The sequence below is a fragment of the Meles meles genome, chromosome 18 (assembly GCF_922984935.1).
Source record: "Meles meles chromosome 18, mMelMel3.1 paternal haplotype, whole genome shotgun sequence".
In the NCBI taxonomy this organism is placed as follows: domain Eukaryota; kingdom Metazoa; phylum Chordata; class Mammalia; order Carnivora; family Mustelidae; genus Meles; species Meles meles.
Window position 1 is genome coordinate 27,295,482 of NC_060083.1, and position 16,859 is coordinate 27,312,340.

Below are 16,859 nucleotides of genomic sequence, written 5' to 3' on the forward strand. Positions count from 1 at the left end.
TTCCTGAACACTCCTGCCCTCTGCTGGGCAGACAAGTCTGGGCAGTAACCTGTGCCTTGAACTGGCTGCACTAAGCTGCCCTCAGGGCACCCAGGTAGGCCTCTCTCAGAGTCAGGTCTGGAGGGAGCGGGCCAGTTAGAGGCTGCCTTCCCAGGGTTCTGGCAACCTCAAGGGAGCCAAGTTTGGGAGGATGACTCTCAGGCCTCAGATCTGTGTAAGCCCAGTTCCATCCACAGCTCACTGGGGAATGTGAGTGAGCAAGTCAGTCTCTCCAAGCCTCAGTTTCTTTGTCTGCAGAATGGATCTGTAAACCATTTCCCAGGCAATCTCTCAAACGAGGCCCAGCTGTGCCGGGCACATGGCAGGACTCTGTTGGTGACCATGCCGGGGCACTCGCCTCTCCGCATCCCTGAAGCCACCTCTGATCTTTCCCTCTTGTTCCCACAGGCCTCAACACCTCCCAAGCACAGAGCGTCCCTGTCATCAACAGTGTGGCCGGTAGCCTGGCGGCCCTGCAGCCTGTCCAGTTCTCCCAGCAGCTGCACAGCCCTCACCAGCAGCCCCTCATGCAGCAGAGCCCCGGCAGCCACATGACCCAACAGCCCTTCATGGCGGCCGTCACGCAGCTGCAGAACTCCCACAGTAAGGACATGGGGCGGAGTTGGGGGGAGCTGGGAGAGTGGGGCGGGCACCACCAAGGGCCCTACACAGCCCACCTCTGCCCTCTCTGGATCTGTACTTGCTTGGAAGTGAATTGATCTTGGCCACTTTTCCCTACCTGTTGTCAACCCAGACAATTCCTCAGCATGACCCTTGTGTGGTCTGTGCCTTTCCTAGACCTACTCTCTACCTCCATGACTCCTGGAGGAGGTTTGAAGAAGACAGTTGAGCCTACGTGCAAAGGGAAGCTGGAGATAGAGAGCCGAGTTGGCACCCATGGATGATTTCACTAGGCAACTGCAGAGCCTTTTCCCCATGAGCCCTTTCAATCTAAAATTCCAGGTAGTCGTTACCAAATGACAAGAGTAGGCATGCAATTTGTGTTCTCTGAAAATGAAGAATCTTCTAGAATCCCCGTGCTGTCCCATTGACATACCCCAGGCATCTCTAATCAAGAACCATGGACATAGGTGGACAATACCACCTCCTCGCCATCTTGGATAAAGAATAGTAGTGCCTTCTGCCATTACCCGCCTCCCCTCCCACCCCCAGTGCCCAGACTGTTTCTCATATCCTGTCTTTCAACCAGATAGTTCCCACCCACTCCAGCCACTGTATCCCTGCCCTCTGTCCTGAGCCCCAGACCCACAGCCAGCCCTCTGGCCAGATCAGGATACGGCCCCTGGCCTATAAGTTTGGCAGGGTCCCAGAGGAATACCTGAGAAGTCTCTGGAATAGAGTGATCATCTTGAAGTCAGACAAACACAGGATTTAAATCCTGCCTCTGAGGCTTACCAGCTGTGTAGCCGTTGGTAGAGTTTCTTAGCCATTCTGAGCCTCAATTTCCTCATCCATAAAATGGAATGTAGAGAGGTTATGGAGATGAGATAAATAATGTGGAGTGATTATGGAGAGTGATTATGGAGATGAAATAAGACTAGGTATGAACTGTATCTGGTAAACACAAGAGTTACAGAAATGCAGGTGATGATTTATTAAGGGACTTTTTAATAGGAGGCAGGAATGGGGAAGAGGGTTTTTGTTTCTCCCCTGGCTGCACAGCTCACCCTTCTTCTATCCTTAGGGCACTCTCCCCTCCTCAGGCCTGCAGAGCTGGTTTCCAAGCACCATCTCACATTCCAATCACATTTTTTTTTTTATGTGGTTTTTGGAAAAATCTGCCATAACCTGTAGCAGAGTCTGGGACAGCACATACCCACTTTCCTTTCTGTTCGGGACCTGATAATATGCCCCTGCTTGTCGCTGCCCCCTGCCAGGTCCAGGTGGGACTGTCAGAGAGTGGTCCCTAGTGACCTGTGAACTGCAGAGGCCCAATTGGGGGCCCCAGGACCAGGCAGCAGCCAGCCTCCCTCCACAGGAAGGACCGGCTGGAGTGGCAGGCAGTGACCTTTACCCCGTCCCCCTCTAGAAGATGCTGTGGTGGATAGAATAGTCTGTTCCCTCCCTCATGGCCAAACAGCCCCATGCTTCTGTTAGCTGGTCATGTGACTTGGAATTTATATGAATCTAATGGATAAATCACACGAGTCAAAAAGTTCTAGACTTGGTGAAACAAGTACTGGAAAAACTGAAAAATGAGTCACCTGCTCCTAAAGGTTTTATTTGCATCTAATCTCCCCTTGTCTGTCATCCTTCATCTTTCTGTGACATCATAATATGACCTGTGATGTCATTTTAGCGCAAATTGGAACAACCCAGAATTATACAATGAATTACACCCATGTCTAATTCTAATTATTAATCAGTTTGGAATTGCTTTGCATAAGACCTGGCTCTTGAGTCATGGCAGATAGGATAAGCTTGTGCTGGCCAACTCGTTTATGTTTGCTGGCTACTTAGAACTTTTTCTGCCTTAAAATCTCTGATGCACCACATATGCCTAAGGCCCATTTGTTGATGTTAAGCATCTAACATTTAACTGAAAAGTCAGGAGAACAGAAGTGCCGTCCACTACCGTCAACAAGACGCTGTGCAAAGCTGTTTGTGTCTTTGGTACATTTCCACGTGATGTTTTCCAATCTACAACAGCTATCATTCCCATTTTACAGATGAGGAAATTGAGGTAACGTGACTTAATTGAGGAGCCAGAATTGAAACACATGGCCATTCTTTTGACTACATCAGGCTGCCTTCTGAAACATCACCAGCACCTGCCTCCTTTTCTCTGCCTCGGGACATAAAAGCTTATGGTGTGGGACGGGGGTGGGGTCTGTAGGTCTGTAGCTCTGTACATACCTGTCTGGTCATACCAAAGTGGTCTTGACTTTGTCTTCCTTCTGTTTCTCCAGTGTACACTCACAAGCAGGAACCCCCCCAGTATTCCCACACCTCCCGGTTTCCGTCTGCGATGGTGGTCACAGATACGAGCAGCATCAGTACGCTTACCAACATGTCCTCCAGTAAACAGGTAAAAGCCCAAAGGAAGTCCAGTGGGGGCCGCGACCCAGGCTAGTGATGTGCAGAGAGGGTGGCACGTGGGGCCTGAGCCTGGTTCTTCCCAGGCTCCTGGTTACTTGCTAAAGGAGTCCCTGAAGTCAGAGGCAAAGAAGATGGGCCACCTGCTAACAGGACCTTCTGTTCCCTCTGCTTCCCCAGCTTGATAATCTGCTGGAGACTGGATTACACAGAGCCTTTAGGTATTGAGACTGAGTATTTCCCATGGATTGATCGGTGGTCCATGGAAAAGGTGTTTCCAAGGGCGACTCAAGACAGTCATGCCCTCTGTAGCATTTCATGCTTTGCAAGAGGGATGCCTGAGGGTTTTCCACAAATTAATCAATGGAAAAAGGGAGTAGTAAGGCCGATTACCCCATCCAGGACCCATGCTGGACCTGGAACACTGTAAACTCCCAACCCATGGAGATTCCCCAGTGCACAGTCGGGCCTTCCAGGGGCCCAGGTGTTTTATCAAGAAACTTAGAATTTACTTCGCAGTGTACTAAAAGTGGGGAATCCAGAGGCTTCATCAGTCTTTCAGTGGGTGGCTGGTTCCCACCTCCAGGGACAGCTGATGGAGCAGTAAACCCAACCAGCGGCAGGGCTTATCCCTGTGTCTTGTCCCTGCCACGGGACACGGAGAGGAAGGAAACAGGACAGGGTGTCTGAACACACATGACAGTTCCAATATAATACAATAGGACCTTTTAGGAGCTGGGGTCTGTGCAGCGTGGGAACTGTTTGGCCTCTATTGATTACTAGATAAGTAGGGGACAGCCTTGAACTTCGTGTCAGAGGCGCTCAGCAGGGTTTGGTCTTGTTGATGGTCTTTTTTCTGAGCCCTGGGACTCAAACCTCCTCCATGCCATCTGCTGCCAAGCATGTGCTTTCATGGGCTTGGGTTCTCTGCTCTTCCCTTTGCCCACATCTCCTCTTGGTCCCACAGTATGGTAGAGCAGGTGGGTTCTGTTCCTGGGTTTGCCCACCTTGACCTCTGTGAGCCCTCATTTCTTCACCTTTAAAATGAGAGTCATAACATGGACTTGTCCTAGGGATTCGATGAGATCGTGTGGATTTACGGTGCACACATGGCCTAGGCATCTGGGCTCTGGAGTTGGGAGAGGGAGGAGGTGTGTGGGACCTGCTCTGCCACTCTTCTCTCACCCAATGGAAGATGAAAGGACACCCCCCCCATGGCCCTGCCCTTCGACTCCCGTGCGATTTCCCACTCTTTGTAGTGAGCAGGGAAAACATTTATCTGTGCTCACAAATCTCAATCAGGGAACCAGCCAGGCGCAGCAGCCCTGCTTGGGAATACCTTCCCCTTTGAAAGGTTTATCAATCCATCTGCCACTTGGTCAGCCCTAGACAGGGCTCTGATTAATTATTCCTGTCTTTCCCAAGTTGACTTTGATGCTTGCTTGTTGAAACAAGCCCTCTGAATTCAGGAAATGGTCTCTTAATCAAAATTCTCCGAGACACTCTCTGAGACGCGGCACTGGCTGGCAAATGGCTTCTCCCCTCCGCTGGACAGAGTGGCCAGCCGACCTTGAAGCTGCATGAGCAGCCCTCCAGAACCACCGGGAAGTTGTCCCTAAGTCCCTGGGTGGTTCAGGAGTCTGGTGGTAGCCTCATCTCTGGGGTGATGAGAAGGATGTTCACATGTAGGATCAAACTATGCACGGAGCCCTGTAGGTTTATACTTCTCGTGAACATGATCTCATCATTATCTTTCTGTTGCAACTTCCTTGGTACAAAGGAATGAACTGAGGCTCAGAGAGGCAGAGTGACCTGCCCAAGGTCTCAGAGCTGGTCAGTTCTAGAGCTGGACCTTCAGACTCTGGGCTTTGACTCTAAATCTTGGACTCCTTCCATTTAAGCAATACTGGCCTTGCGATCTCCGTCTCAAAAACACCCAAGCATTTGCTGCTGTTGTAGTCTTAACAGTCAGGAACAAGCATGAAATTCAGCCCCTGTAGGTGTCCCGGTCAGTCAACTCTCTTCCTCCAAACTGAAGGAGAAGAGGAATGGGGAAGTGGGGTAAAGGTACAGTCAGACAGAAAGAACCAAGGTAAAGAAAATTTTGTACCAGATCTGTTCCCCAGGCAAAGGGTCAGAATGAATGCTGAAAGAGATGTGGTACAATGTTGTTTTCTCTTTGTCCTAAAGTATTATTTAACAAAACAAGTTTCAAGAACGTTGCTGGGAACTGGGCGTGGTGTAAGGACAGGAGGATTCCTTGGTCCCATATGTTGGGGGAACGGTTGGGTTCAATAGCTTAACACCACAGGCGAGGCTTCTCCAAATCTTTCATAGGCTGCTGTGTGCATGAAATGGGGCCATTAGGGTGCACAGATGCTCCAGGCCAAGGGACGCATCCTGGGCAGCCCTTCTTGAGAAGCATCACAGAATGCTGGGAAAAGCCAGCAGCCTTGCATTCACCCCAGTCCCTTCCCTGCCCTGCCACAGGACCTTGGGCAGTTAATTCATCCTGCGGGACCATTTCTGCATCTCTTCTGGGGAAAATCCTACCCCCGTCTCACAGGATATTCGCATGCCTAGAAGAATGGCTGGTACATGGTCAAGTACTCCGCGTGCTACATCCTTCCCTCTTGCTGCTTTCCATCTGTGATCCTTTAGGAAATGCCTTCTATTGACTCCTTCAAAATTTAACTCATTGCTTGGTCTACATGCTTCCTATTTTTAAGCTGACTCACAGATGTGCTCTCATCCCTAGACTCCCAGACTCCCAGGAAAAAAGCAAATCGTGAAAGGACCTCTCAAAGCACCAGAGCCCTTTGTGCTTAGCCAAATGCCTGGACTATAGTAGATGTTCAGAAAATATAAATGGATGAATGAATGAATGAATGAATGAATTCAGAGCTAGCGTTTTTTTGAGTGCCTCTCATTTGCATAGCAACAAGTGCTTCATCATTCTTACCTCCCGGCTAACCTCCGACCCATTCTGCAAGGTAGATATTTTTTATGCCCAACCTACAGAGCAAAACACTGAGGCTCAGAGGTGGGGAGGGATCCAGCCAAACTCACACAGATGATAAAAATCTGGAGCTGGACTCCCAGACTTCGGTCTTCTCTCTCCAAATCCATTCCACCACACTCACCTTCTCCTATCCCTTTTTCAGCACTCAGAAAAGTGACCCAAGTTTATGCAGGCTTCAGGCTCAAGCCAGGATTTGAACTTGTATCGGATTGCAGTGTTTTCATTGTCAGTACAGACATGCCCTGGGGCCATGTGGCTCACATTTCAGGAACCTCCTGCAGCTCCTGTGGCTCTGTGTGCCTCCCCCTCCTTCTCAACCCTGCGTACTGGCGAGCTACCATCTGAGTGGGGCTGTGCCCGAGCTCCTGTAAGACAGGGCCCTGCCAGTCTGGAACAGGACCGCAGCAAGCACTGACACGGGTTAGAACAAGTGTGGGCTGGCTGCCCGCCGAGTCCTGTTTCCACAGCCTCTATACCCACTGCTCCACTTCCTAGTTTACGGAGAGGTCAGGAGAGGACCCCTTCCCCTCCCCCCTCCAGCTGGTGCGGTTGGGGGGGGCGCTGCTAAGGAGGAGGCAGACAGCCTCTTGTAAATCCTGGGCAGCTTCCCACATTCCAGCCTTCTCCACTGGTGGTCAGGCAGGAACTGTGTGATGATTCAGAGCACCAACTTGGCAGTTCTAAGATCCTACCACTTTCTGCCTGTGTGACCTCAGGGAAAAGTCCTAACCTCTCTGAGCGTCAGGTTCCTCGCTTGTAATACGAAAATGATGGTTCCTCTTTCATGGGATCATTAAAAAGACTAAACACAGTATGTCTTGTAAGATACCTAGCTCAGTGCTTGGCTCGAAACCCCCCACCTATGGCAGCTGGGGCAAACTTGACCTCCCCTTGCTGGCAACCCTGAGTGTCTCTCAAGCTTTGGAAGGAAGACTGTAAATGGCAAAGGGCATTTATTTTCCAGTGGCCATACTCAGAAGGTAGAAGGAAGTCATCTTCCTTGTGTTGAAGAGCACAGAACTTTTCTCTTGTGAGATTCTGGGCAAGTTACCTACAGTCTCTCTAGGCCTCAGTTCCCTCATCGGTAAAACTGGAAGCATAATGATTACATACATACATACATACATACATACATACATACATTTATTTATTTGAGAGGGAGAGAAAGGCAGGGGAAGGGCAGTGGAGAGGGAGAGAGAAGTTTAAGCAGGCTCCATACCTAGCGTAGAGCCTGACACGGGGCTTGATCTCATGAGCCTGAGGTCATGACTTGAGCCAGAATCAAGAGTCCGACGCTTAACTGACTGAGCCACCCAGGTGCCTCATCATTACTTTTAATTAATAGAACCATAATTAATCTAATCTCATAAGAAGAGCAGTGAGTTATCTGTGTCCACTGTTTCTACCTGCTCAGCCCCAGTTCTGTCTTGAGGCTATTCCTGACAGTCATCAGTCCTCACACAGCATTGGAGCATCTCCTGTCCAGCTCACTTAGTACCGCCGTGTTGTCAAACCAATGGGTAACTTTCCATCTCTGCCTCTGACATAGCTGATCACGCCCACCTTTTGTCACTTGGATTTTAGGACGATTCCCGTTCTTGGTCCTCCCCACTGTGGCACTCGTCATTTCCATAGCTGGCAGCTTGTCTTCCCAACATTGAGTTGTTGGAGGGCCCTCGTGCTCATTCTCTGCTGTGTTCACTCCTGGGTGGTTTCCAGTCCCATGGCTCTGGATCAGATGTCCACACTGACAGATCCTGTAGTTCCGTCTCCAGTACAGACCTCTGCCTTGAGTGCCCATTCACAAATCTGCCACATCGTTGGCATGACAAGCCTCGCTAAAATAGGAGCTCTTCATTTTGCCTCTATTTCTCCCTACTCAAACTGCTTCTTCCTTGGACTTCCCCATTTCCAAAAATGGTACCAGTTGTTCAGGGGAGAATCCTGAGAATCCCCTTGATTCGTCTCTTCACACCCCACAACCAGTCCCCGGATAAGTTCTGCTAGAATCCTGCAGAAGGCGTCCCACATCTGAGCGCTTCTCATCACCCCACCAGTCCAGCCCCTTCCCTCACTGATTCCCTCCAGTGCCCCCAACCTCCCACTCCTACTCCTGCCCCACGATGGTGGTTATGATCTGCTCACTACGCAGCAGCCAGAATTCTCTCTTAAAGGGGAAAACCAGTCGTGTCACCCCTGCCCCGTCAAAACTTTTCAGTAGCTTCCCATTGCAACCAAGCTGAAATGGAGGCCTCCTAGGCCCAATGTGATCAGCCCCTGGCTGACGCTATCCTTCTCACCTCCCTCCCCTCCTCCTTCTTCCAGTCAGCTTCAGCTGAGCCAGGATTGAAGTGATCCCACTTCAGGCCTTCTGATTTGTGGTCTCTTCTGCCCTGAACACTCCATAATACGCATCTTTGCATGCTTGCTCCCTCACCTCATTCAGCCCCTCCTGATTGCCCTGTGTAAATTATTCCCTTTTCCTTCTAATCAACCTAACCTGTTATCATGTGTATTTTTTTTTAAGATTTTATTTATTTATTTGACAGAGAGAGAGATTCAGTGAGAGAGGGAACACAAGCAGGGGGAGTGGGAGAAGGAGAAGCAGGCTTCCCGCCGAGCAGGGAGCCCGATGCAGGGCTTGATCCCAGGACCACAGGATCATGACCTGAGCTGAAGGCAGACACTTAACAACTGAGCCACCCAGGCTCCCCTCGTGTATTTTTTCTACAGAGCGTTCATCTCCACCTGGAATTTTGTTTTACATATGTATGTACAATATAGATACATATGTATATACACACACATACATATTCATTTACTTATTTGTTTACAACTCTAGAATATACGGACAGGGTCTTTGCTCATGGCTGAGGGGTCCATGCCTAAAGAAGCGCTGAGCTTCTTTATATAGGAAGCATTCAGAAAAGTGTTCAGTGAATGAATGATAATTACCTTCAAAGGATTGATTGATCCGTACAAGGATGCATATAAAGCCCCCACTTAGCGCAGAGCCCAGCACACAGTAGGACCTCAGTAAGCGTTAGCTCTTGACATAGGCAATCAGCCCCCGTAGAGTGAGAACATCCTTAACTGTCACCCTAGCTACCACCACCCCTTTCAGAGAGAGGGTCCCCTCAGAGATCCTCTGTCCAGGGCCCCAGCGGGGCTGGCTGTGCCAGGCCTTGGTTCTGAGGGACCCCAGTGCACCCCTTATCAGCTGTTTATGTTTAGACTCTGAAGGGGACAAATAACTCTAGTGCCTTTGACAACACTTAGGGCTCTGCCACCATTTTATTATGTGAGCAAACATTTGATAGCTGGGAAGCCCATCCCTAATGACAGGTCATAGAATCTCGCTGGCGTCTCCTTATCTGCCCTTCTTGTTTGCTCTTCTATTGAAACCTGCAAGGTCACAAGCCATTTTCTCTCTCCTCACCTGAAATCTGAAAATTGGAAAAAGGCTGATAGTGGGAAGTAAAGAGACTCAAAAGTGGGGGTGGGTGGCGGGAGGAAGAGGAGGCAAAGGGTATCAGAGGACCCTGACCAGGGCCTCAAGAATTTAAAAGGGCCAGAACATGTCCTCTCCAGTGAATGCACAGCTCGGTGACAGAGGGCTCACGGGCCGGGGCGCCCTGCGCAGCCCAGTGTTAATTCTGAGCACGTCCCGTGTATTGGCTCGCCTGACTCCCCAACAGCCTCCATTTCACCAGTGAGAAAACTGAGGCACAGAGAGAGTGCCACGACTAAGAACACGAAGCTAGGAGAAGACTTTTAATCTCTGAGCACACTAGAAGGAACACGTGCCCAAGGGCACCCAGAACGAGTTTGAATCTGTCTCTACACTGTCCTGGTTCTGAAACTGTGGATGATTCGCTCTTGGAGTTTGTCTTCTTAATCTGTAAAATGGGCGTAATGGCAACCTTGTACAGGAGTATGGCTGGGAGCACTGGTTAATGGGATAATAATGTGAAAATAGGCCTTTAGTAGTAATGATAGGGGTGTGTGCGCATGCCCACGTGTGTGTGTGTGCATTTATGCACATGTAAGCTCCTGAGTGTTGAAGGAACGATCTTTTTCTTTTTTTTTAAGATTATTTATTTATTTATTTATTTGACACAGAGAGAGAGAGAGAGAGAGATAGATCACAAGTAGGCAGAGAGGCAGGCAGAGAGAGAGAGGGGGAAGCAGGCTCCCCACTGAGCAGAGAGCCCGATGCGGGGTTCCATCTCAGGACCCTGAGATCATGACCTGAGCTGAAGGCAGAGGCTTAACCCACTGAGCCACCCAGGCGCCCCGAAGGAACAGTCTTTTTAGAGAAGGAGCCATTAAGCCAAAGACAGAGAAGACTTTCCCTTTAGATGCCAAAACAAGTGAAAGGGAAGGAAGAGATAGATGGAAGCAAGAAAGGAGAGAAAAGGACGGGAATGATGTTCCATGACAGCTGAGGCTGCATGAGGCTGCCCCAGGAAGGGGCCGTGTGGCTCCTCTTGGAGGGTTTCTCCATCCATTCCGGAGTCTCCTGCCCCGCCTCCCTGCCCACCTGGAAGTCTGGCATCAGAAGCCATCAGCCAGAGTTCTTGTCTTAATAGGAACAAGCCTGCAGAAAGCACTTTGCAGCTTCCCAAATGCCTTCCCTGATGGGTCGTTTGAGCAAATGGCGATATTCTCATGTGCTTAAGTAGATCGGCAGCTCTGGCCCAGTCTGGGAGCTGATTAGAAATGCAGGTGCTTCCGCCCACCTCAAGCCCACTCAATCGGTATCCACCTTTTCACAGGCTCTCCAGCATTCATAGGGCCGTTAAAGTGTGGGGATCAGTGGTGTAGGTGACCCCTGCCCATAGAGGTGTTAGGAAGAGGACCCTTACTTCCACGAGAGCCAAGAGCTTCCATCCAGCTGCTGTTGCAACCACACACTCCCAGAAAGAGGAGCTTGACTTGAGGACAAAGGTCAGCGAGTTATGACTATTTCAAGGTCCGCAACAGTTTGCTGCTGCCTTCTGAAGGGGCTGGGAAACCTGGCTCGGGAGTTTCCCTAAAGGGAGCGTGCTTTAGGACCAACGCTGGGGCACCAAGCGGCCACTGAGTCCTCAGCCCACAGCTGGCCGAGCAGGGTCTCGGCTCCCCTGGAGAAGCCAAAAGAGTGGTGTCCCTGCTGAATGCACACCGCTGAGCTCTCTCTCCTCTCTCTGCAGTGTCCCCTCCAAGCCTGGTGATGCCCACCCATCACTTACTTTGTGCACAGCAACAAGGACCCTGTTTTCTACACCGTCCCCCTCTGGGCAGCTGTCACGGAAAAGGCCAGTGGCCTGACAAGCACCTTCGAGAGAGGTCCCTGCCTACCTGCCATCCTGCTGGCACCTCGGACAAAGACAGCCCGCTGGGAGGCGCAGCCCAGAGTGCAACTTCCCTCCCCTTCTATGCAGTATTGTCGCCATGCCTCTCCCAAGACGGCAGGTACTCCCATCCGGCCCAAGGGTGGGAGGCGAGAAACCACGGAGGAGGAAGAGAGAAAGCTGTCGTGCCTACGTCGTGCTCTTTCATCGAACAAACCGATGCGAAAAAAAAACTTGAATCTGTTACTGAAATGAGGAGGACACGTGCTATTGAACTGAGCCAAACACACTGTAAATATCAGCAGCCTCCCGCACCCCCCAACCCCATCCCAGCTGATCTTGAGATTTCTTTTGAAGAAGTAAATTTCTCCAATGGGTGTAAACTATAACCTACTGTAATTAAGTGCAATTTCCCCTCCGCTCCCTCCGCCCCCCCAGCCCTGTATATAATACTGAAGTGTCTATTAGTTCTCTTTGTAAAGGTTGGAGTTGAATTTTCCAAGTGATTGGCCCCCTATCCCCCCACCCCCTCCCCCCATGGAGGAACAGCCCGAGTCGGAAGTGAAAGCTCCTGCCCCTTTCCTTCAGGCCTGGACAGACACCAGGATGTTTGTGTGGGACTGACCACCAGCTGACTCCAATCTCCTGTTGTGGAGACACAACTCTGGATCCTGGAGGGGCTGAACATGGCGTCAGACTAATATCCTAGCTTCCGGTGGGGCCCGGGGGTTCTGCCAGCCCACCACCGAGACACTGCAAGGCAGGAAAACTGGCTGCTTGATAGCACAGGAAAGCGTCACCCTCTCCGAAAGCCTCCCATTAAAACCATTTATTTTATCACTGCCCAGGGTCTCATATCTCTGTCTCTGATGCTTCCTCTGCCAAGGTTCCAGCAAGAACCCCCGGCCCCAGCTCCCCTTGGAATTTTCCATGTATTGCACTGGGCTAATTTTCCATGTATTCCACTGGGTTCGTGGCCGCGTGTCCCAGTGTCTCCGTGCGGGCTGTACCGCTAAGGTAAGCATTGATTCCCCCAACCAGGCTCGACAAGCCACTCCGAGGGGCTCTGGCCCAGCGGGAGGCAACACCTTGGTCATAGGTGAAGGTGAAGTCCTAGGTGAAGGTCATAGTGAAGGAACAGAGCCAGCTCTTGGTGACTCTTGGTCATAGGAACTGATAAAAAGCAGGAAGAATGGAAACCCTGTGGGTAACTTTTTCTGCCACCTCCTAAGCATTAACCCTAGGCTTTCCTTCCTTCTGTAGAGCCGTTAGTCACTAGAACGGGATCCTGTGAGTGTTGCCTCCTGCCTGGTTTCCCCCTCTGGCAAGGATGCTAATGAGCACAAAGAGTCCGGAAGGAGAAAAGCCAAAGGCCTGGACTCTTCACCTACAGGAACTTTGCTACAAATAATCCAGTGTTGACTCCAGGAAGAAAGAGGATGTATCCATCCAACTTTGCTGTGTCCTCTTGTACAGCGTAGACCCTACCCGCGTGTGGTTTCTTGTTTCTCTTCTGAGTGTTTCCCAGGCAAGGTGTGGGCCAGGGAATTCTGCTGAGCAAGCCCCAAGAAACAGGTTTTTCAAAATCCCAGAGCAGGGGAAGACGCTTTTCACAGGGAGCTGTGCAGATTTAAGGAGAACCTACTCTGCTGGGTACCCAGGACAGGGACAGCTGGATAGGGAAATGCCAACCTCCTCTGGTTCCTGGCTCCTCTAGGCAATGTAATTGGAGCCGAAGGGGTCAAGAGAAAACTCAAGGTTGGGTAGAGAGGAGTGGGGGCCAAGGCCAAGCATCACAGGCCAAGAGAGGCCAAGATCCCCTGTCACTAGCTGGGATGTCCTATTAGATGTCTCCTGGGAGTTCGAAGAAGAATGGATTGCAGGCCTCAAGCCCCAGCCTCAGCTGGAACCCTGTATCTGGACTCATGTTTCTTTCATGCAAGTATCTGCATTTGACAGATTCCGATCTTGCATTGTTGCAATGACCCTGAGGACCCCCCCTCCCCCCCCCCCCCCCCCCCCCCGAGAAGGCCTTATTCATCCAAGAGATTATGGGGGCAGAGCTGGAGGCTGGGAGGAGCAAGGATGGATGGATGGGGCAAGTCTCCGGGGACTTTTCCTTACCAAACCCTAAAGAAACCAAGACGCACAGGAAACAATGCTGGCAAGGTTGACACCTTCCTTCTGAATAAAGTGGACCTCCTCCACTGGCTCCAAGCGGGGCACGGGGGTCACCACATAGGCTTCATGTGGAATTCTCCATGCCGAACATTCACTTGCAACTGAAAACCCCCATTCTTCCTCCATTCCATCCATCCAATTCCACTGGCATTTCCAGGCTCTCTCCTTACACCTGGAGCCTAGACTAACAGACCGATGGACCTGTTTTTTCCATGACCATTGTCATTTTCTAGGGTGAGCCATGGGGAAGCAGATACCATTTTAACACCCATGGACAAGGAATGAAATCAGTATTGAAGACCTGCCTTAACCTATTCCATGCCGGACAGGGGAGTATTCCCCCCAAAAAAGGCAGAGATAATGGGGGGGGGAGGGTAGCTGCTAGATTCAGGTGGATAAGAACACAATGCTGACAACCAGGGAATCTCAGCTCTTGGCCCCCAGCTGGTGGGGGGGCAAGTCTTTGATACTCCTTTTGGAGACAGAATGCCTTGATTAGAATCTCTTAACACCTGCCCTTAGCCCCGTCTTCATTGTCCTCCTGCATAAAATTGAGTGATGATAATAGTTCCTCCTGTATAAGGTTGTTTGAGGAGTAAATGAGTGGATACCTGCCAAGCCCTTGGAGGCCCGTGTGCCTGCTACATTATGTTAGTGTCCTGTCATCCCACGTGACTTCTCCTGCAGGCTTCTGGCCTTTGTTGCTATTTCTAGATATTTCTTTTTTTTTTTTTAAGATTTTATTTATTTAACAGAGAGAGAGATCACAAGTAGGCAGAGAGGCAGGCAGAGAGAGAGGAGGAAGCAGGCTCCCTGCAGGGCAGAGAGCGAATGCGGGGCTCGATCCCAGGACCCTGAGATCATGACCTGAGCCGAAGGCAGCGGCTTAATCCACTGAGCCACCCAGGCGCCCCAACTATTTCTAGATATTTCTCATCACAAATTTGATGCTTGGTCAAGAAAACCACCAAATTCCCGGGAAACTGATGCTGTTCCTTTCTGCGGAAAAGGAGCAATTCCAGCAGAGAACCAAGGATGAGTCCGGGAGGGAGGTCTGAGGAAAGGGTGAAGGCTTGGCTGACGGGAGTCTTTGTCTCCTGAGGGAAAGAAGAAGGTAAAACGCAGTGACTTTGCAGGAAGTGTGGGGGTGGGGGGCAGACCAAAGTAGGTGGGGGCCGTGGAGGAGGACTGCCCAGAGCAAGGAATGGCGTGGGTCAGGAGGAAACAGGAGCAGACGCCTTCCCAAGGAAGCTCAGGGCTGATGTGTCCCCTTTGAATTAGGAATTCATTCAAACCCATTACACCATGGAAACCTCCCAAATATAAGATGGCCAGTGCAGTGCCATAAGACGTGGCCATGTTTTAATACTTCAAACACACCCCAATTGCCTCAAACAATTGGGTGTTGAATATTCATTTGCTATTCATGTTGGCTGAATATTCATGAGAAGCTGTAATCTGCTGAAGCAAATTGTATAAAGCCTGCCCCTCCCACTCCAGCTCTCCCTCCTTCCCCTCCCCCTCTCCACTCCCTCCCCTCCCTCTCCCTCTCCCTCCCTGTCCCTCTCTTCCCCCCTCTCCCTGCCCCCAGTTATGGTGCAGAGGTCATTCTTACTAGGCAAATACTAGATTGTCAGCCAAGATTTATAACATGACCGTATTTTTTAAATGAATCTTTGGGGTATGCAGGACTTCACACACACCTGAATGACCATTTTTTCCTGGGTGTGTTTACAGTGCTGTGGGCACAGAGAGAGAGGAAACACATTCTAAGGGAAAGTGCAGAAGGTGGGGGGGGGGGGGCGGTTAACAACAAAAGCAGGAATCATCACAGTGGTTTTCCCACAGTCCACACGTGTATGTTTACGCCAACAGATCCACAACACAAACGAGATATTTCTTTACAGTCTTCACCTATTAATTTTCTTAATACTGTTGCATTCCCAAAAGGCAGGTTTCTCTTCTATGCCCTATTATGCAGACAACCTTAATAAGCCAATTATATTCAATTATTCTCAGTTACAAAAGGGATTAAAAGAGAAAGATAATTTTTTTTTTTAAAGATTTTTTATTTATCCACTTGACAGAGAGAGAGATCACAAGTAGGCAGAGAGGCAGGCAGAGAGAGAGAGAGAGAGGAGGAAGCAGGCTCCCTGCGGAGCAGAGAGCCCGATGCGGGGCTCGATCCCAGGACCCTGAGACCATGACCTGAGCCGAAGGCAGCGGCTTAATCCACTGAGCCACCCAGGCGCCCCGAGAAAGATAATTTTTTTTAAAGACAGATTCCAGTATAAGAAAACGTGCCTGATTTCCTGAGCTACTGTAAGATCTTCCGCGTATCTCTTTGCTTTTGGAAACATCATCTAGTCCAAAATAACGTCTCTCGTTTATTTATTCAAGAAATATTTACTGATACCCTTGTGTGCCGAGCGCCGTTGTTCTGGACCCTGAAGATACATTGGTGAATCAAATACATAAAAATCCTTCCCCCCTTAGGGCTGGCTGGCTCAGTTGATGGAGCGTGTGACTTCTTGATCTCAGCATGGTGAGTTCAAGCCTTGCTTGGGGCATAGAGATTACTTAAAAAAAGTTCTCCTCCTCCTGAAGTTCATTCTGGTGGGGGAGACAAGTAGTAACCGAATGGTGTGTGATGACAAAAACTAGGAAAGATCCAACAGGGAGGGTAGAGGAGCTGGAGCTGCGTGACAGAACTGTGGGTCAGGGAAGAGAGCAGGTGTGAGGCATGACAAGTGACAAGGACCTTGTCGCCACCTGAAGGGACTGCTGTAAGTCGCCACCTGAAGGGACTGCTGTAAGTTGCCATGAGGACCCGGCTTTTACCCTGAGGGAGCTGAAAGCTGCCCATTATGAACAGAGCAGGGACAAGATAGAACGTCTGTTTTCAGAGGATCCCTCTGGCCGCTGAGTTGTAGGGAGAGGCCAAGAGTGACAGCAGAAAACCAGAAGCTGTTGCTGTCGTCAGCCTGAGAGCCGGGGTGGTGGTGCAGGTGAACAGATGGATGTCCTCTTGAAGGGAGAGGATTTGCAGGCACTAAGATTTCCTGGTGGTTTGCATGTGGAGTGTGAGAAAGAGGCGCAGAAGGTGGTTGCTAGGTTTGGGGGCTGAACAAAGGAGGAAATATCGACTGATATAGAATATGAGACAGGGTTGCCAGACCATAGACTCTACCTCAGATATTCTTTATATATTTTTTTAAGATTTT

The 16,859-nt window shown here is 50.2% G+C and overlaps 1 protein-coding gene across 5 annotated transcripts in view; it reads left to right on the forward strand.

Annotated features, from left to right (window-relative positions):
* HNF1B (HNF1 homeobox B) overlaps window positions 1-12,291 on the forward strand; it is a 52,096-nt gene extending 39,805 nt beyond the window's left edge. For 4 of the 5 annotated variants that reach the window (XM_045985617.1, XM_045985618.1, XM_045985619.1 and 1 more), the window contains exons 7-9: window positions 448-642; window positions 2,970-3,088; window positions 11,314-12,291. In XM_045985617.1, the coding sequence (XP_045841573.1) occupies window positions 448-642; window positions 2,970-3,088; window positions 11,314-11,334 (335 nt within the window). In that variant the 3' untranslated portion in view covers window positions 11,335-12,291. The remainder of the gene's footprint in view (window positions 1-447; window positions 643-2,969; window positions 3,089-11,313) is intronic. The other variant, XM_045985622.1, reaches the window with a different exon arrangement.
* The last annotated feature ends 4,568 nt before the right edge of the window (window positions 12,292-16,859 follow it).